The following is a 21371-nucleotide window of genomic DNA, read 5'->3' on the forward strand; positions in this document are numbered from 1 at the left end:
ACCTGCAATTAGAAATGCCATGCTACAGGCAATAATGTCCATGGATGCTTGGGATCTCTGCAGGTATCAAAGTGCCCATGCACCACAGATAGAGCATGCAAAGATTCCAGGAACAATTCCTGGGACCCAGGGAGGAGGAGGGTAGAGATGCTGCCACAGACCGGCTCATATCTGGCTCTCCCACTTTTTCCCCCTAGCTTTAATTCCCATGGAAAGAAACAAAATTTTTGTGCAGGCTTTTGCAAAATCTCTTCAGCAAGACCACATGTTTGTCCTTGTTCCTCGAACAGCCCCTGTGATGCTGCTTCCCAGAAGGCTGGTTAAGCACAGATGGATTCAGAGATCCTTGCCAGCCCTTTGCCTCCCACAGTCCAGGCAGGCATCCCATGCTTCTCCCCAGCATGGGGACCTGACCCCGAGGAACTGGAGACCTCCAGCAAATCCTCTGCTGGCATCTCCAAGAGAAGGCAGCAGACCACACAGACTTAGCTGTCCTCTCTTTGATGAAGAATGCTCCCTTCTGGGCAAATTTAAGGCTTGTTTTGGGATGCAGAGGATAGAGAAAAAGGGAGGGAGGAAAGCTGCATTGTTGTCTCTCCATTTTTGGCTGCTCTTTGGGTAAATAATGGACTTCTGTCTCCAGGGCTGCTAATCAGCTCTAAATGCCCTCAAAGAAAGCAAACAACAGCACAATAGGAAAGCCCAGAAATAAATCCATTTCATTATAAATTCATTTTGTTTTCATTCCATTTTTCTTGCTAGCAAGAAATTTAGGTTAAGCTAAGCACTTTCTTTTCCCAGCAATCTCTGCTGGCTGTCGGCTAATGCAACAGAAAATTAGGCTTTTGACAGTGTAATGGCTTTGTTATGAAAAAAATGCAATTATATTATTTCCCAAGACAAATTCTACAGCATTAAGTGTCTGAGCAATACAGCATTGTCCTTGAAGTTGTTGGTGAAGGAATTTTACATGAAGAAATAGTGGGATGACCAGCCTTCATGGGAGATTCATTTTACTGCATAGCTCTCCATTGCTCAGAAATACAGACAAGATTTCATAGCAGGGACACAACCCATATGCCAGATAACTGTACTACACAAGCTTTTGCCTCTATGCTACTTGCAGCTGTGTCACCAGAACTGGAGATTGGAAGCACCTGAAGACTCCTCCACAGCACACAATAAACAGTGTTAATTCATCAGTGTCAGCTCATGTCCCTGCTGGTGTTCCTAATCAACTCGTTAGCAATAGCTATGGCTGATAATCCAGGAGTAATGAGGAAGAGTTTAGAGCACTTAATGGAGAGAATTCATAACATATCACAGATATTTCAGTAATTCTCCATGTCTAGGCTAATCCCAGCAAAGCTCCTTGAAGTTCAGCTGTGGACAGGAATACCCTGAGGCAGCAGGAGAAGCCATCAGGGGCTGACAGAGTGCAATCCACTCCTGAACACTACAAAGGGAAAAACTGAGGAACTGCATGGTTTTGGGATGGGCACAGAGGCTGTGCTTACCTTGGGAAATTCGAGAGAGCCAGGCACTAGCAGGAAAACCCCAGATATCCAAGCTCAGAGAATAGGGCCAATGGTATGGTCTGCATGTTCTCAGACATGGTTTAAGGGTTAGCACAGACCCCCAGTAACCAAGAAGTAATTCACATGCAGCATCTCCAAGTAAGAGCTAAGACAGTCTAACAGCAGCATAGATGTTGGCCATTTGGTCTCCCTTGGCCCCACAGTTGGCAAACCCGTGCATGTTTAATTTAATAATGCAGACATTGCCAAAGCCATGGCAGAATCTCAGCCACAGCCTGTAAGGAGTCAAGGACCATGATGGGAAATGTAGTAAAGGCCAAGGTAAAGGCATAATTTTCCACACATCTGGAATTTGCAAGACATTCTCGTGACTGGAAAATACAAAGACATGCCAAGCTGTGTATATGAAACAGCAGCTCTCATCCCCATCCAACTTTACTTGGGTTTGTACTTCAAGCCTGACCTCCTCTAAAGGTCCTCTGAGGAATGGAGAGCAGCTGAGCCAGCAGATTCACAGAATTCAAGGTGTTGTTGAACGAACCCACACTGTTATGGGTGTAACAGGTAGCACCCAATGCTTAAAAGCAGCCTGACACTTTCTGTTACGAAAATATCTTTTCCACTGCTGAGAACTTTGCCAGCACTGAACTGCTCAGGTTGAAATGTTTCCATGTCAGAAGTTTGCCTCAGGATGACTTTTCCTTTTAAAGTGTCAACAGAAAAAGGTCAATGGTTTCTAAGAACAAGATTAAGTTGTTTTGTCCATGTCTGAGGAATTGTTAAAGTTGTGCTCAGAACGCAGAGCTCAGCACCTCTGCAAGAGCCTGAATTTGGTGGAAGAGTCAGCCTGGTACCTGTTGCTTGTGGGGAGACAGCCACATAGGACCATAGCAATTTAGTATGTGTTTGTGGAAATCACCAATTTACACACAGTGACCGTTCTAGCACCTTTTTACTTCTAAAACTTCAGTCTCTGTTGAGAACAATCTTTCCCCTTACAGGTCATGGATCCAAATTACATTGCTCAAACACGACCTAAACAGGAATGTCAAATGAGCTCTCTTCTGGGTTTGCAGGACTTCTCAGGCATCTGCTGCTTGGGGTACAGCAAGGAGCAATGAAATGAAAGCCAGGTGGCCTACATCTCCCTTTCAGGTCACCCATCATTGCAGCCAGCAAGGTTTTATTCTGAATAAAACAGGACAAACAGTACAAGGGTGAAGAACTGAATCAGCAGATGGTTTTCATAGAAGGGGCAGGCTCAGGACATGACTGAGAGCACAGAAAAGAGGCTGGGCAGGTAGGGCATGACCATTCCCTGGAGCCAGAGTCCCCTTGGGACCTGGATTGTGTGGCAGCAGATGCCAGTGTGTTCTTTATGTTCCCTCATCAGGCAACCACATAGTGGGATGAAGCTCAGGGCCTGAATGAGTACAGCAGCAGTCTGAATTCACAGGTACCACAAAGCCTTTGCCTCTGAAGATGGCTGAGCTAATGCTGCTCCACTCATGAAAACTCCCTCTTAGTTACAGGGTAAGCAAGCACTGTGGAGCCAAAACCAAAGGTCATGTCTGACCTTCATCTTTTCTTACTTATATTCTCTCAAAAGAGAAGCATAGCCCTGTGCTCTTCACCATACAGAGTCGGTGGTTGCCACCACATCTCTAGACAGGGGATGAAAACCACCTGGATGTGATGACTTTATTTGCTTGTCTTTGGTTAAAGCAAGAGACATGGAGTAACAGCCTACCTTGCAGAGGTTTGACAGCTGCTCAGGTAATTAAGCAGCAAATTAAGCAGCAAAAAGTCTGGTTACTAGTGATAGCACCTGAGTGGATGGAATGAAAATGTGTCAAGGGACGTTAAAGTTAGATATTTGGAAAAGGTTCTTCACCCAGAGGGTGGTTGGGCACTGGAACAGGCTCCCCAGGGAAGTGGACACAGCACCAAGCCTGACAGAGTTCAAGCAGTGTTTGGACAATGCTCTCAAGCACAAGGTGTGACTCTTGGGTGTCCTGTGCAGGGCCAGGAGTGGGACTCAATGATCCTTGTGGGTCCTTTCCAACTCAGGGTATTCTATGATTTTAAATGCTCTAATGGGCTGAGATAGATGATGCAGCAGACAGCAAGATAGAATTATAGATGCTCTGCACCACAGAAGAAAAAAACCACTGAGGAATAGCAAACCAACTGCAGCCAGAGCTCAGCACTACAGGTCCCAGGTGTCTTGTTCCCCAATACCAGAACAGCACTCACCTACAGTAATTCACTCCTAGAAGGGTCAAGGTCCTTCTGGCAGCCAGGTCTTGCCAACACATGGCACCAACTTCAAGTGCTATTTGCCCTGATCACACAAACAGCAGCCACACAAGCAGCACAAATCTTCCCCACAAAAAAAAAATTAATTAATTTTTCCACAGCAGCTGGAGCTGCAGCTCAGCAGATTTACACCTTAGAGCTCAGGAACATGGGCTAGGTGGGTATTAAAGGCAAAATGAAGGTGGTAGAAAAAGATACTTGACAAGGCAGTGGCCCCCACAGATGTGAAGAGTACCTGAACAGCAGCAAATTCATTCCTGAGTAATGAAGGTGATTGTGCCAGACTTTGGGAAATGTCCCAGAAACCTAGAAGTTTATAGCAGCAGCAGAAGCCAAGATCTCTGCACAGACAGCAGATCTCCAATTACCAAAGCCAGGTCAGTTGGCTTAGCGACAGGTTATTTCCATGGGGGTTTTTTGCTTGCTCATTTAGTGGTAACATTTTTTATGTGTCTCTGTTTTCCCATACAACAGCAAGAAGCCAGACACCGTGAATTTCTGGTAGCCTCCCTGATCAGAGGGAGTGTCTGTGATGCAACTTGGAGACACAGCCCTAACCATGCTTTCGACCACTGGGGCTCCCAACTGCTACTCCTTGAATCAGAGGTGACACTGCTGATGATCTGAGCTTGGCTTTTCATCCTCTTGGGAGCCATATGAAGATTGACATTCCCCTTTTTACCTTTTGTATCCAGCCCTGCATGCCTCTCTTTAACCTCCTCCCTCAAAGAGAAAAATCATCTGATCTGCTTCAGTTCTTCTGCCAGGGGAGAACATTCCTCCACACAGCCTGACATTCACAGATGTTGGAAATGCTTAGTGATACAGAAAGGAAACAAAAGCCTTCAGCCTCGCTGGAAACCCAGCCCACCGCACCAGCCTAACACTGCCTGAAAACAGCCCCTCTGATCTGAAAAGCTCAGCTCCACAAAGTGAGGGCAGTGGCCATGCTCTCCCTTTGCAACAATGCAGAAATGGCCGAGTTAATCTTTCTACACAAACCTCTTTGTTTGTGGAACTATCTAGACACCAGAGAGACGTGGCAGGCTGAAACTTGGTGGTTTTCATGCTTTATGTCAAAAACAAATCAAAGGCAGGGGAGCGCACTTAGTTTGGACATATTTTAAGTTAAACAAGCATAAAATATTTGGCAAACTTCCCTTGCCTAATGCAGTATAAACAATTTTGGTATTCCAGAGAAAAATTCCCATTTAATGAATGCAGTGAGTAAGTAAAGAGAAGGTCACACTATTCTTGCAGTCTTCACTAAGCACAGGACAGCCCCAGTTTCTGCCACAACTTTAGCAAAGTCCATGTATGACATTAAGTGGCTCATTTGCAGCCAGGGCTGCACTGGGAAGTGAGAGGAAATATCCCTGTAGGATGGTAGGTTCTGCAGAACCCAAGTGAAGACAAGCCAATTTTTGCCATTACTTTCTGAGGGGAAAAAAATAAACTCTGATAAACACAAACCCGAGGCAGACTAAAGGTTTCAGAAGGCAGCCTCTGGCAAATCCAACTGCAGCAGTTTAAGACATTAGCTCGCACTGCTGTCTGCCAGCCTTGGCTGTCCACCTTGTTGGCTAGCCAGAATTTACTGCTCCTCTAATAAAGTCAGCAGAAAGAAATACATGCTTGTGCCTCAGCCACCACAGTTTGCAGCCCAGCGTATTAGACTGCATTGCTGATGATTGGTGAGATCCCAAACTGTATATTGAAGGAGGAAAAGAACAGATAAGAACAGAACAAAATGTCTTGAAGGGCTTAGAAGAGACTTGAAAGGAAAGAGGCAAATAAAGGGGCTGAAGAACTACAGAAAGATGGGGTTTTTTTCTACAGAAATAAATGCAGCATTCTTTGCTGTTGGAAAGGCTGGTTTGGCTATTGACTGCTCCCCATGGGGGCAGGGAGCTGTAGGTGCAAAAGATAAAGCCAGGTCTGCCAGAGTTATCAGCTCTGCTCGTGCTCCCACCAGCTCAGAGTAAAAGTAGGAGCATCCTCCACTGCCTAATTGGATACAAGGAAGCCCTCCACTGCTCATGCTCCCACCAGCTCAGAGCCCACTGTAAAAGTAGGAGCATCCTCCACTGCCTAATTGGATACAAGGAAGCCCTCCTGACCCTAATACCTGCACTACTGACACCACCCTCCCCTTCCAGGGCTCCCCTCCAGGAATGACATCACCTGAATGTATAAGCAGTCTATTTTTACAATTCCCAATGCAACCAGGCCCTCTACTCCTATGCAGAGCAGCTTTCAGACGTAAAATGCAATGTGTTGAAAGAAATGAAAATAGGAAATTTAGAAGGGACAATAGGTTTTCTTTTTTGACAAAGATTTAAGAAAACCCAGGAAATTTACACACCCAAAGCATTTATTAAAATATGTCCCTGGAGCCAGCTTTGACTAAGCATGCCAGGAAATCACTGGTAGCCTTTGAATACTAATAAAAAAACCTTAAAAGTACATACTGTGTACTGTAGACATAAATCTCATGTAATGGATTGTTCCATGTGCTTTGTTAAAGATACACTAGATTACACTACATTACCTGTACTAATGTGCATGCTGTAGGAAGTCTAATAAGATAAAATGATCAGTTTCACCCAAAATGATTTTAGAAATAGCATGTGATACTGTAGCAATGTATTAAGCCCCAGTTAACCAATGTAAGGTGCTGCAGACCATCTGGAAGTTTTGGAATTGCTGAAAGTCTAATACTGTGTAATGAAAGGTTCAGGAACTCAACAAGAAACATTTTGAATTCTTGGTTTGTTTTGCAAAGAAAGCCAATCTTACTTTTCAGCTCCTCAGTAACTTGAGTTAGCTCAGTTTGAGATAACCTAAAAACAAGGAAACAAACAAAACGAAAAATACCCCCTCAAAAAACCCTACTACCCAATCACCCTTATAGCAGGGCTGTGTTGGCATCCTGGAATTTTGGAGGATATGAGGCTCATGAAAGTCAACTGTGTTTTGCTGTAACAAAGGACTTGGAGGATTAGGCTTGGATAGCTGAAGCCCCAAACAGCGCTCCTAAAATAAAACTTGCAAAGCTTGCCCCAGTCCCTCCTTGCCAAACACCCAGACCCTCTGAGGGTGTAGGCACTTCAGGTCAGACACAGGTAAGATACCAGCCCTAGAAAATTGTCTCACTAGCCTAAAAGGGATGGTGAGTGTGTGCTCCTTTTGCCTATGGCAAAAGCAAGATACAGTAAATAACCTTAGCCTATAATGAAAGATTTACTGCAATCACAACAGCAACAACTTCATCACAGCCTAGGCAAATCCAGCTGCTGGCTCTATGTTCTTCCTTGTGTTTTAAGTGTTCCAGCACTTGTAATTCCTGAGCTACTTCAATGCAGTAACTCACCAAAGAGAGGCTACATATCTTACTGTGAACATGAATGTCTTCCACATTGGTGCTTGTCTCTAAAAATCTCTCACTCATGAGGCCTTGACACCAATTCTCACTTACTGAGTGAACCACAACCCTTACCCATGCATGTCTTACTTGCCTGTGGCAGCCCTGACACTGTGAAACACATACACAAATACAGTCTAGTCCCAGCAGTGAACCTTTATACAAGAAGCCTTTAATGTTTTACTCAGCAACATTAAATCCAGGGTGTGGATGAAAATCAAGTCTCTAAGGGGCACTGTTTGCAGCTGCCTCCTTCTCTCCTTTAGCAATGAATACACACTCCATAGGAAAGGTATCCCAACTGGTTGTGGAGCAGCTCCTGCCAAGGAGCTGCAGCTCTCCGCTTCATGTCCCATGGGAAAGCTGCCCCATGTTCAGTTACCAGTGCACACTGTGCCATAAGCACCGCAGGACGTGCTCCACGACCGGTCCAGTCATCTCTGCTGTGTGATGGCAATCTCAGCCAAAGGCTGCAGCCAGTGGCTGTGGCCACACTGCACTTCAGCTATCCAAGCCTAACCCTCCAAGTCCTTTGTTAGAGCAAAACACAACTGACTTTCATGAGCCTCATATCCTCCAAAATGCCAGGATGCCAACACAGCCGTGCTATAAGGGATGCTGTTCTTTCTGTCACATCAATGTTCCATTAAATCTTGTTCCTTCACCTTCTCATATGTCATCAAACATACTAAGCAATACTTTGTGAAACACATGCTTTACACCTCTGCTCACCATACTCCATACATGGACTTCACCATGTTTCTTCATCTTACCTGAGTTTTGTATCTTCATCTGAGCCAAGACATTTGAATTCCTCCCCTCCCCACTTCCCTGTCGGAAACCATTCAACTGCAGAGAGATCAGACTATAATAACACTGGGACCCCAGCCAGCAGTATGCAGTGTGCCTGGCTTTTAACAGCTAAATCCTATAAAAAATAATGATGCAAATATGGGCACTCCTCCCCAAGACATCCTAATGCTTTCAACAACCTCTTAGGAACACATAATGCTGTTGGATGGGACTGAGGCTGAAAGGAACTAATTTGGGACTCAGAGTACTTACTGTGTGAACACCTGCTGGCTAAACAAACAGGCCTAGATATGAAAGCTGAGAAAGCTGTATGCACACTCTCCACTACTGTATCAGATAGCTGCTTCCTGAAAGCAGGCATGAACTGCACTGCATTATCACCTAAATGCAGTCATGGGGTAGAAAGCTCTTCTTTAAGAATCTTACATGCTGACACAGGATGAGGAAAATTCTACCAAAACACCCACCTTAAAGTAGGCTCAGACCACTATCATCATTTAGGAGACTAAATCCCCTGTCCTCCATGAATGTTAGATACATTATCTGTCTTCAGCACTAATCCAATACCACATGGGAAGTCTGTGTGAAGCTTTGCAAGTCCTGCCAGGTAAGCCCATCCTCACCTTCCGCCAACAGCTGCAGCGGTTCCATGACACTGCAGGAGCATGAGCAAGGACACAAAGCCCTTCTCACACAGCATTAAGCTGATGAATTAAGCTTCTGCATCCACCCTGCAGTCATGGTACCTTGTGCCCTTGAGTACATTACCTAGTGTCCTCTGGAATTTGCCTCTGCAATAAATGAACACTTAACAAGCTCCCCATTCCAGCAGGGGACCATGGGCAAATGTCCTGTGGGGAGGTGGAAATTCCCCCTCACCTGTATGCTGCTGGAGGCTCTGAAGGAGAGGTTTTATTTGACAGGAACCATGGGGACAGACCACAGCTTCTCTGAAAAAGCATTAAGACTCTCCTGCATCCAAGAGATGGAGCAGCCAGCAAAGGGCTTCTGTCACAGGGGCTGTAGGGAATATGATGGGGCAGAGGGGGAAGGCACCTCTTTTGCCCTCTCTATGCTCCATTTGCCAATGTTTTCTCTCATGCCTGTAAAGATAAAAATTAAAAACTACATTCACCCTCATCCCCAACATCTAGAGTTATTCTGGGAGGTAGAGTTCAGTTTTCAGCTGCCTAAGGGCAGAGAAAAAAGAAGAGGTAGCACTAAGGCAAAGCAGCACAGGAGATGCTCACCTTTCTTCAGGGCAGGTCACAGGCAGAGCGACTCACACACTCTGTAACCACTTCTTTAGATGCAGGTCTGAAGGAAGTGTGGCTACAAGTCTAAAAATCACAGCCCTGAGAAACAGGGCTTTGTTGGATCTTGCCAGACTTTTATTAAATATTAGTTTCAAGCTTGCAGCAGAGCACAGGGTGAAAGCATCACCTCAGGAGAGGGAACTATCTCCTTTCACCTCTCATCACTGGCAAAAAAAGACTTCCAACTAGCTTGCCCACAGGAAAAGTGCATGAGCTTTCTTTATCTGACTGCCTCTGCTACCAGTAAAGGCTGCTATGCAGGAAGATGCCTTAAAGCTGTGAAAGCACAAGCCTTCAGCCTCGCCCATTCAGTCTTTCCAAGATGTGAACTGGAAGGGACCTGAGGCCAAGAAACACAGCCAGCTTTCCACTTTCTCTCAGAGGAGAAGAAAGTCCAACATCCCATATTAAAGACAAAAGTTGTTAAAGGCAAAGGCAGGGCACTGGCTGGGGAGCACAGGAGCCCCAGCAAGCTTCAGCTGAGGCTTCCTGAGGTGCTGCAGTTCGGCTGCTTGCCTCCTACAGGACACAAGCTGTGCTGAACACACCTCCTGGCCCCCAGGCCAGCCAAATCTCACCTGTGAAGTTAAGAGGGTCAGAAAGCCTCCAAATATCAACCTTTAACTTAAGCATGTGTTTTAGGAAACTCAAAACCAAAGCTTTAGCTGGTAACAACAACAGCACATTTGTGTACTAAGGGAGCACCCCCATTGTGGAAACTTCACCAGCTGTGCTTCCTGATGGTGTGTGTGTTAATAAGTATAAACTCCCTAGCAGTAAATCAGGGCTTGTAGTGGTTTTCCCTTTCTTCTTTTCACAACTTACATTGCCCAGTATTTATGGATTGCCAGTAATGAGCACATGGAGGTGCCCTGTTATCACAGAGTGAGGGGAACCAACACACTGGCAAAGGGATGCACTGCGTGGAGACCCAGTACTGAGCAAGAGATTAGGAAACTCACCTTGCCAGGGGATGGCTTGAGGAGCTCAGACTGTTCAGTTTGCCAAAGACAAGACTGGGAGCAGCCCTGGTACAGACCACAGTTCCAGCAGTGGGGAAGAGCCACATTGGACTAAAGGCTTCTTCTGTTTAGTGGGTTAAACAGAAGATTCAGCATCTGTAGATCAAGACTAGACAAATGCAAGCCAGAAATGAGGTGTAACAGCATGTGGGTAATTAACCACTGCAGCAACATACCAAACACAGTGGTATTTTCCATTTGTGGTAATTACTTAATCAAGACTAGATGTTTTAAAGACACATTGTAGAGTCCAGAGCAAATTGAATGAATTAAAAAAACTAGATATATGGGCTGTATTGTGCAAGAGGGCAGAACTAAAGCACAATAGCTCCTTTTGGTCTCACCATCTACTAATCTATGGGGAAAATTGCCCCTTTTAGTGTCAGTGGAATTGGTAGACAGTCATATTTTTAGCAACAAGACATTCTGATGTTTACATGAAATAGCAATAATAATACATTGTGTTACACCCACACCTCTAATCTGAAATTCCCTAAGCTCTTTACCATCACAATGTCAGCAAGCCTGACAACTCACTGACTGATAAATTGGCATTATCATCCCCCTTTCACCCAGCTTGTGCTTTTTCAGAGTAGCTAATCATCTGCTTACCATTTACATGGGAAACAGAACACTCAGGCTACCTGCCATCTTACTTTTAAGCCTTTTGGTGAGAAAATGGTCACTTGGGTACCTTGCAGTAGCTGTCAGAGTGGAAAGCAGCTCAGCACACAGAACTGACCAGCACCTGCCCTACTACAGATGCTCACCCCCAATACAAACTTCATAGCATTCAAAAACTATATACAAACTTCCCTAGGAAAATTCTGCCAACAAAATACTTTTGAAGAGCTGAAGTCAGCAATTAAAGTGTTAAAAACAAGAGAGAGAGAGAAAAAGAAATAATGCTTCCTAGTTGTTTTAACAAAATCTTCATATACAACAGACAGACCAAAAAAAAAAAAAAGAAAAAAAGAAAGAAGAGTAATTTCCATTAGTTTCCATGACAACCAATGGAAATCACTAACCCATCTTCTCTCCCTTGTCAACCTCTAGCAGACCTGTCAGGGAAAGCAAGGGACTGTGCCCTGTGTAAGGCTCTCTGCTGAACCAGAACACTGAGAAATCTACATTGTCATAATGTCAAGTGCTCCCCTTACAGCACAGCTCTAGTTTGGTTTTTTTTCCTCTGAGATATTAGGGGATGGAGAGGTGCTTACTTCCTTCCTGCAAGAGCAAATGCACCCCAGAAGTGCAATGCTCTCTGAGACACCCCAACTCTCCCACTTTATGACTTGCTTCTTTCTCTTTCTGGCTTCATCAAAACATTCAACCACCTCTGTGGTTGGCTCACACCTTGAAGGTGGCCCATATTAAGCCCTTTTTGCCCATCTTTGCTGGCTGGCAAGAAATTGCTGTATCACCCAGTAACTCTGGTCTACATTTTTTCTCCCTTTTTCTTACTATTGTTATCATTGCTGGCAAGGAAAATGATCCTTGGCAATGCCTGCTGCACCTTCTACATGAGAGCTTTTAAATTTTTCTTAACGGGAATGCATTCAGCTTTATAAACTCTGCTATGAGGCACAGCACCATCATTATTCTTGTCTTACAGATGTGGGCACCACATCTTAGAGGAATAGCATGTCTTGCCCAAAGCCTACATACAAATCATGGCACCATGCTAAGAGTGAGGACAAATTGGTCTGCAAAAAGTCTGTTTGCATTTTCTTGATGCCCACAGGCTCTAAAAGTGTTTGAACCACAGATGCTCAGAGTCTGATGCAGTCCCTCTACCCTGCCAAAACCCCACAGCAAATAAATATTAACCTGAAACAAAACCAAAACACCCAAACCTCAAATAGTTGTCTCTGTTTCATGCTGGTTTACTGTTGACCTTGCATCTGCAGCCAGGACGGCCTAACTCACCCCAGCATCTGGATGTGTGCTGCTGCACTGCAGCTTGGCAGTGATTTGTGAGGAGGTGTTGAGATCCAGCTGTTCTCCCATCTCTTTCAGTTTTCACGTGCACAAAGCCAGGAGCGGCCTAGGCACGGTGCTGGCACTGTGTGAGGTCAAGCTTTTCACGTACCACAGTGAGATTTAACACTCACCCAGCAAGACAGGAAATCCACAAATAATCCACATGGACTGCAAATTTTGCTCCATTCTCCCATCCCAAGTCTGGGTTGCAGGGGTTGCTGGCAAGTAACAGGACTGAGCACAGTGGCTCTGTGCACATGGGTGTGGGCGCACACGAGGTGTAACAAACCACATTTTGTGCCCCCTGATTAGCTATGCTTAGGCTCAGTTTCCTCCATGACACCCTCCTGGGGGACTGCACACAGCTCTGAGTGCTAAAGAGGAGAAGACAAAGCACCGAGTTCAAAGTTGAGCAACAGTAAGTTGTTCTACAAACTGCTTCCTGCAGATTCCTTCTTGAGGCTGATGGCATTTAATGGCTGTGAAGGTATGAACTACAATCACTAGGGAATGTTCATAAATTGCTTCTCTGGCCTGCAGCAGAATCTGATCTCACACCCAAGCTTTTCCCACCGGTAAGGCAGTAAGCACTGCAGCACCGCACCTACTTTTACAAAACTTAGAGCAACACTGTATCCTGTAGGAAATTAAGACGCTTCACTAAACATGTCTGAAACTGACTTTTTAGTCTAAAAGCTTGAGAAAGTTCAAAGGTAACACCAAACAGAGAATCAGATCACATCCATCTGTTTCCTTTCCTGCATTGACAGGAGGAAGGGAGCTACAAGGAGATGAAAAGACGTGTGCTAAGCACTGAGCTGAGGGGTCCCATAAACTGGCTACGTGTACAAGGTGGAGATAATGGCATGGGGGAGGCACTGATTATCACTGAACACGGGGGTGTAATTAGGACCGTTGGGACAGAATAAAAAGATTAATGGTCTACTTGCTCACAGAAGAGGACTGTGAAGATAAACTTACTAACTCTGAGATATTCCAGAGCGCAGTATCATTTTTCAGAGAACAGGAAGGGGGCATCACTTATCAGGGATGTGTAAAATTGGATTTAACAAGACACTAATGGCTATGGTTTGTACAAGCAGCTACTAATCCCAGGGCATGCAGTGATACCTTGTAGAAAAAACAGCCTGTTTTCCTGAACAAGTAAAGAATAAAAAAGTACTCACTGCTTAACCTGCTCCTCCTTACCCTTACACATCATCCTCTACAAAGGGGTCCAAGCCCCAGACCTGGAGATGACAGAAAAAGAGCTTTGTGAGAAACTGAACCTCTGCTGCGACCTGATTTCTCCATCATCCATCCACAGGCAACTGGAGAGGGAGAGAACTGCCTGGAGATTAGGCTGACACTACTCATGTGGCATTCATTGTCTTAGGACTGGAATACCCCAGAGCTTGCATCGTGGAGCAAACACGCTGTCCTCACACAGGAACACCGCAGCTTTTCTGCCAAGATGAAGGCAATGCCTCCCACATGAATGCTTGGTCCCTTGCCACCTTAATCTTCCAGAGCTCTGGGTTTGAATGCATGAATGCAGACCAGAGCTCAGTCACAATGTTTACAGTTATCCCCGAGGAATTTTACTCACCCAGACAACTAAATGATCCAGACATTGCAAAAATTCCCCAATGAAATCGCTTCCTCCTACATATAGGAAATGAGACAACAATTCCAATCCCTCATACTTACGCTTCCTTGAACATAAACATGAAAATGCGGCCAAAACCGGGAGGGGAGAGAAGGTCCCAGAGCAGCAAGAAGTACATATGCAAGGAGTTACATCATGCAGAAGGAAAGCTCTTGGCTTCAGGGTAAAATTACCAGTGCTGAAATGGCTGCTCTAACATGGAGGGGCACCTTCCCAGGAACAGTCCCCCAGATTGATCCATTGTCGGAAAAACAGCAACAGGCTCTGCTGTCAAAACCATCCCTCGACAGCACAGCACTGGAGGCCAACTTATCAGCTGGCCAGTGCCTGCCAAAGCCCATCCCGGTGGATGGGCAGAAATTCCTTGTTCTTCCTCTGACATTCAAGCCCCAAAATACCTCACAATTGCAGCAGGGTGACAAGGAAAAAGCAGGCAAGGATAGCATTTCTGATGGCAGGAAGTACACCCAGGCTCTGGGCTCCTTCATTAGGACAAGGTTCACCAGTATATCTCTACATCAGAGGCAGGTGCCTTGGCCAGCTCACTCCTGTCACTCCACTCTTGCTTCCCTCTTGTCAAAGACTTTAACATCCTCTGCTTCCCTCCCGTGACTTGTAAGACTTAAGACCCTTTCAGGTTTGAGCCATACTACTGCCATGGGTACCTCCACAGCAAGTCTTTCCATGACCTCTCTAGGTCTCCTTACAGATACAAAACTAAAGAATTTGCTTCTGGCTATGAAACAATCTTCAAATCATTTTTTCTTGATAACTTTCGTTGTTGGGAAGAAGCTGATTAAGCACTGGAAGCTCTACCAGCATTCATATTCCCAGGGTCTCTTGATCCTGTCTCAGGACTCTAAGCAAGAAGCAGAGATGGGATCAGAAGGAACATGTACTGGCTAGGGACAACCAGCAGTGGATAAAGAGCTGTCCAAACAGCCCTTCTATGCTTGGAGCATAAGGTGTGCAAATCCTCTCTTCCCGCAAAGGAAACACAGAGGCTCTGTCTTGGTGTTTTTATTTGTTTCTCTCCATTGTTCCTTCAATTGTTGGTCTTTGCAGTGCAAAAGGGAAGGACTAAGGAGAAAGAATGAGAGAAGATGGGTTCTATGGGGTCCATTACACAGCATTAAGGAATTTTGAGAAAATGGTTAGAGGTCCATCTCTGGGACAGCAGTTGGGAAGGTACAGCCAAGGAAAACACTGTTTAGCTGTCAAACAGTGGAAATATGGGTTTCACTTCCAGCTGAAGTTAACAAGATACTAAACTCCTCTCCAGTCATCCACCCCAAATCCTTTGCTCTTTCCAAGGTATTTGTCCAAGAGGACCCTCCAATTTGTTTCTAGCTTATAGACCTCCTGATGCACTCCAAGAAAGGCACAGACGTCTGCAAGCAATTCCACTTTTGCAGACTGAAGTATGAATTTGCTTTTCTTCAACTCTTACAGGCAGCCTTCATCTAACCCACTGCCCCAAGCAACCACAGAGCCCACACTAAAACCAAGAGGTACACTGTAATAAGTGACAAAACTACAACACAGTAGCAAAATTTCACAGCAGCTTATATGAACTTCACTTCTGGGTAGCTAGTTTGCAAGGCAGAGAAGGGACAGGCACTCATTATGGCTGCTTGGTGTCTTCAGCCCAGATCCATACCAAAGCACATTTGAGAAAAAGTAGCAAGAAAATGCCACATGGTTGCTGCTTGTGCTACAGTTATCTGTACTACGGAGTTATCTACGGAGCATTGAAGCCTCCAGAGCTGTTTATCTGCCATTTGTTTTGCTTGTGCTACAGTTATCTGTGCTTTAAGGGAGCATTGAAGCCTCCAGAGCTGTTTATCTGCCATTTGTTTATTTACTGCTGAGGATTAGCAATTGGAACCCCACAGTTGAGTGCAAATACACCCCTGCTCTAACCAGCTCACACCTAACTGCACACAGTTGTGCCAAAACCCACAACCCCTGGTAAAGTCCAGATGTGTGTAACGCCTTGTCTACCACCCAGATGCAGCTGTAGAACTACACTTCACAGCACAACAGCAGGCTGCTCTTTTTGCTTGCTAAACTCAGACACAAGGCTGTGAGAGATAAATCTCTCCAAGGAAATGCTGGTTATTCACAGATTAGCATAGCTATCATGGTAGAGCAGAAGCCACCTCCCTGCAAAAATAGATGCAACCCAGGTAAACAAGGCATTTCTGGGAACCAATCTCATCTAGCTCACAGGACATGTGGCGGAAACACAGCCTGGTTAATGGGAGTCTCATCAGTCTGGGAAGAGACATCTGGCTGAGATTCGTGACAAACTCTCTTCTGTACAAAGAGAAACACTCCTCAGCTCATGTAACACCACACAAGAAAGATCAAAGGTGTCCCGAAGCCTCCCGATGGGTAAGCAGCTGTACCAATAACAGCCGCTGGAAAATGCAACAGGAGACTCAGCCAGTGCCTTCCTCCTGTGCTGGGAGCAGAGCTGCCTCCTCGGCAGCCCCCAGCAGCAGCCCCCTGTTAATTACCGGCAAGGAATTTGCACTCTGGCAGATAAAGTCATTCCCTCAGCCACTGGCGCGTTTGCACAAAGCAGCTCGGCTCTGACAGCAGCTCCATCTGAGAAGCAGCATTTGGGTGCCACGCACATGTAAGTGCCACACGACATCGCGTCTGCTGCAGAGCTTGTGCCACACACGCTGCTGCTCAGAGGTTGCAGCCCCTTCAGAACAGCCGGGGAGGTTGTTTAAACACTCCCACACGGGGCATTTGGCCAGTGACTCCAGCACAATGAGGTGCCTCCGACACAACCGCTTGGTCCATCTCCCAGACTCCAACTCCTGAGACATCTGCAGCACAGCAGCTGCCTGGTGGCACAGCACGCACCTTAAAAAATAGGCTTTGCACTGATGAGCCTTTGCTGTGCTCCCAGGAAAGAATCACTTCTTCCCTGCCTTCCCATTTAAAAGGTGCTTATTGTCTTGAGATTCAGTTCCAGCAATGCCTGGTCTGGCACTCAAGGGAAGGATTTCAAGAAGGAAGACACCTATCACTCCAAAACCAGCTAAAGAAGAAAAAATAGATGCAATCTTTCCTTCCACTGAAGATGTGATTGCTAGACTAGACCTGAGAAGTCACTTTTATTAAATTATTTTATGAATGTGTTACTGCTGGGTTGTATTGCACAAAGCCAGTGCCTATTAAAAACAGCCTGAGTTACCCAAATCACTGGCACCATGCTGCCTTTTCTGTCCATTGTCCTGGCTAAATTTTCAGTGAAAGTAGGGCTGAACTATTCATAAAGTCTCCATCATTTAATTTCAAAAGGCAAACTTCTTAAAATGATGGCTTCAGAGCCAAATACAGCTATGCAATTACACAGGGACCTCAATTTAAATTTAATGAGTTTCATTTATTAAGACATCGGTTAGGTTTTGTCTATTGCAAAAATGTGGGAAAAGTTTGGCCAAGGCAAGCTCCTGATGCTGGCTACTCTGTGTGAACAGCCCAGTGGGAGGAAGTACACCAAGTCCTGTGAAGACCATCTGAATTCTCAGCTCCAAACCCCTGGTGCACACAAGTACTCTGTTGGCAAAGGGCATAAGTCTTGGAAAGAGTCAAGAGTTGCTCTCCTTACATGAAAAAGCAGCCAAGTCAGATCAAGAGGAAGCACTTAGGTGAGTTAAGCAAACAGAAACCTCTGCCTTTTCTCTCCCCTTAACATCCCTTTTCAGCCTTCCATATAGAAAAATTACATTGAGGGAAACAGAGGTCAGGTGAAAAAAAATCATCCCAAGGTTACAACAGATGTAGACACTGCAAACACCATGCTTTTAGAAAAGGTTGTGAATGTGCCTCCAGATATTTGTCACTGTGTTGCTCAGGGGTTATAGTGCCTCAGATCTGTCTGTACATCTCCTCACAAGAGGAGAGTCGCAGGTCTTCCTCTCTCTGCTTGCCCTTTTAAGCCAAAATGAGACAAGTCAGATCAAACCATTTACACATAACTCTTTCCAAAGGCTGGCTCATTTGGCCAGAAATGGGTTAAGGATAGTTCAGAAGAACAGCTACAGGGCCAAGAGATTATTTCAAATGGCCAGAAAATTTGCAAGGAGCAGAAGGCAGGCCAGGTCAGTGACCTCTCCTCTTGGCAAGGCTGGATTCAAGAAAGGGCTTGTATTCACAGCTCACACCAATATACTCATGCTGGCATAAACCTCTTTGCTAATATCTAAAATTCACAGTGCAAATAACTTTCTCAAAGACTCTGAATGAGGTTTAAGCAAAAATGAAAACAAGAAAACCCCTCACTCTTACTGTGAAACAAGTAACCTGGTGGGACTCAGAATGATGCTGGTATGGAAGTGGTCCCACACACCAGCCTTCAGACCTCAATGGGCAGAGTCAAATAGCACCTGGACTCCTCTCCAGTGTTAACTAGGTAACTTACTCCAGCAGGAAGTGAACAACTGATTGACTTTAAATACATTCAACAGACAATTCAAGCCTCTCCCTTTTCCTCTGTCGTGATGGATGCTTCCCAAAAATCACTCCATATGCTTCGGGAGCCCCAGCTGAGAATATGAGTAACTTCACATCTGCAGTATCCCTGTTAATATGAGTGAACAGCCACCTCATTGAGTCTGACCCAGGAAGAGAGAGATAAAAGGGGCTGTCTGAAGCTGGTGGCTGGCCTCCATCCGAGGAGTACAGTTCACCGTCTATTGCTCTTGTGACTATTACTGAACCAGGCCAAGAAAAGCTCCAAAGTTCTGGCACGCCTCAGATTTTCCAGTCTGCATGAAGTTATGCCAGGAACATTTACTGAAGCAATTTCTTTCTTTCCTTAAGGACTCTAATTATGCACCTAACAATGTTGTAGAAATGAATGTTGTACAAGAACCCCAGTACAACTCAGAGTTTTGCTAACAAAAGGATTAGAAGCTCAAGGCTCAGTGTTAATATTCTGAATGTACTGAAAGGGACAAAGTGCAAGCTGCAGCAGAAACAGAAGGCACAGAGAGGGTTATCGCTTCCAAAATCTGGAAAGGGAAAACCACACAGGAAAATGCCACACTAATCTTACTGAATGCCAGTGATACAGCAGAGTGGTAACAAGAAACATTTAGAAGTGAGTAACCATCAAAGCTGTCTCTGAATTATAAGCAGCCCACCTCCAAGCACAGCCCACTCCCTATAAAATGAGAAGGTCTAAATATCCCAGAAGGTGGGATGCTACCCCTGACTGAGCTGATATTCACTGCTTGGCAGCTACTAGCAAAGAGGAATCAAACTGAACCCCAAAACAAAAGTTGCCTGAAGTGTCCATTTTCCTTGAAATGAGACCCAGACCTCAGTCATCAGTCTCAAGTTTTCCTGAACTTAGACTGGAATCAAACCAAAACATTTACTGGTTTGCCACTTGGACCATTATCTCTGAAACCAGTCGTAATAATTCATTTATTCACTCAAGCATGAACTGGCCTTTAAAATCAGGTTTTGAACATGATGGCTGTACATTTTTTCTTACTTTCAGTTTGCAGGTGAGACACAGAGACATGACAGTACTTACATCTGGGACGCTATCCAGGTACTACAAATTAGAGAACATTAGGCAAAAAGCAGGATTTAGCACTTCGACAATGTTAGTGACACCAATGAAATCACAAGTGCAGGGCCAAACATATTTTGGCTGTTTCTCTGGGTTACTGATCCCAGAAGGCTTTACTCAGACCAGTGTCATCATTATTTAGCTGTAATTATAATTTTCCTTATGCTGTGCACCTCCTACCTACAGAGGTGTTGGTGCATATTGACCAGAACTGATAAAGATTTATTTAGGGTTCTTAGGAAAATGAATAAACACGATTTAGCTAATTCAGGACAGTGTTGGAGAGGATGCATGGAAACACTCACTACATAAGTATGTCACGCTTTGGGAAGAACATGTATTACAATATTATCATGTACAGCCAGATGTGAAATGCTGGTCCATACTGCAGCTCATTCCCACTCCCCTTGGTTTTCATGACAGCAGCGACCAGAGCCCAACAGGGTTGGCTAACAACCACCCTGTCTCACATCTGCTCCTCGCCTGGCCATTGCAGGGAGTTCACAAAGAGCTTTGCTCAGGGACAGAGCAACAGCGATGGGCTCCATCCTAAATCCCATTCTTTACCATAACCCGGGCAGCACAGTCCACGGGTGGGAGGAAGAAAAAGAGGGAACCAGACGTGTTTATGCTTGCTTTTTTTTTTTTTTTCGTGTAGCCAAACTGCGATGCTCAAGGGTGGGTCTCGCCATCTGGGAGAAATATGTAGGGAGAAAAAATGCAGGGAGGGAGGACGAGCTGCCCCCCGAGCGGGACCGCTTTCCTCCGAAGGCAGGCTCGGCCTCCCTTCCCAGCCCAGCTTGAGTTCATTTTCCTCAAATCACTTCCACATTTTCCCTGCCGTAATTATCAAATATTTTGTTTCTGACTTCACTTTTTAGGGAGGCCGCCGCAACCGGGAATGCAGGCACCGTTTGTTTTCTGTCAACAGAGCTGGGGGGGTTGCAGCTGGGGGCTTTCAAAGGTTTTCAATGTCATTGCAATGAAAAAAAAAGGAAGAAAAGAAGAGCGAGGGAAAGAGCGCGCGGGAGAGAGGGAGGGAGGGATGGAGAAAAGGAGGGAGAAAAGGAGGGAGAGAGGGAGGGAGGGATGGAGAAAAGGAGGGAGAAAGGGAAGGAGAGAGGGAGGGAGGGATGGAGAAAAGGAGGGAGAAAGGAAAGGGGGCTGCCCCGGGGACCCGTCCCGGTGGCGGGATGCAGGGGTCCGGCCCCGGAGCGGACACAGCCCCTCGCCCCACCGAGGCGCCCGTCGGCCCCGCAACTTCCCTCTCCGCCCCGGCCGCCACTTTCCCCGTTCCCGGCCGCTCCCCCGCGGCGCCCCCGCTGTCCCCACCCCGTCCCGTCCCGTCCCGTTGCCCGTCCCGCCGCCGGGGCCCCGCGCCTACCTCGGCTCGCAGGCGGGCGGCGGCCAGCAGGGCGCAGAGCAGCGGGAGAGTTTTCCACATCTGCAAGAGAAGGAGCGGGGAGGCGGTGAGCGCGGCCGGGCCGGGGCCGGCGGAGCGGCCGCCGCCGCCGAACTTCCCGCCCGGCGACCCCGCTCACCATGCTGCGGGCGGCACCGGCGGGGCAGGAGGAGTTGCGGAGGCGCCTTCCCCGGCTCCGGCTCGCTCGTGAAGGGAAGGGGAGGGTTCCCCCTCGCCCCGACCCGCCAGCCCGCGGCTCCACCCCCGGCCCGGCCCGACC

The 21371-nt window shown here is 46.2% G+C and overlaps 1 protein-coding gene across 1 annotated transcript in view; it reads right to left on the bottom strand.

The window, feature by feature from the left end:
- FSTL1 (follistatin like 1) overlaps positions 1-21365 on the bottom strand; it is a 52365-nt gene extending 31000 nt beyond the window's left edge. The window contains exons 1-2 of the mRNA XM_039718037.1: positions 21231-21365; positions 21074-21133 (exon numbers count right to left, since the gene is read on the bottom strand). Coding sequence (XP_039573971.1) covers positions 21074-21133; positions 21231-21233 — 63 coding nt within the window. The 5' untranslated portion in view covers positions 21234-21365. The remainder of the gene's footprint in view (positions 1-21073; positions 21134-21230) is intronic.
- Between the last annotated feature and the right edge of the window lie 6 nt (positions 21366-21371).

The sequence above is a fragment of the Passer montanus genome, unplaced genomic scaffold (assembly GCF_014805655.1).
Source record: "Passer montanus isolate IOZ18808 unplaced genomic scaffold, ASM1480565v1 scaffold39, whole genome shotgun sequence".
Taxonomy (NCBI): domain Eukaryota; kingdom Metazoa; phylum Chordata; class Aves; order Passeriformes; family Passeridae; genus Passer; species Passer montanus.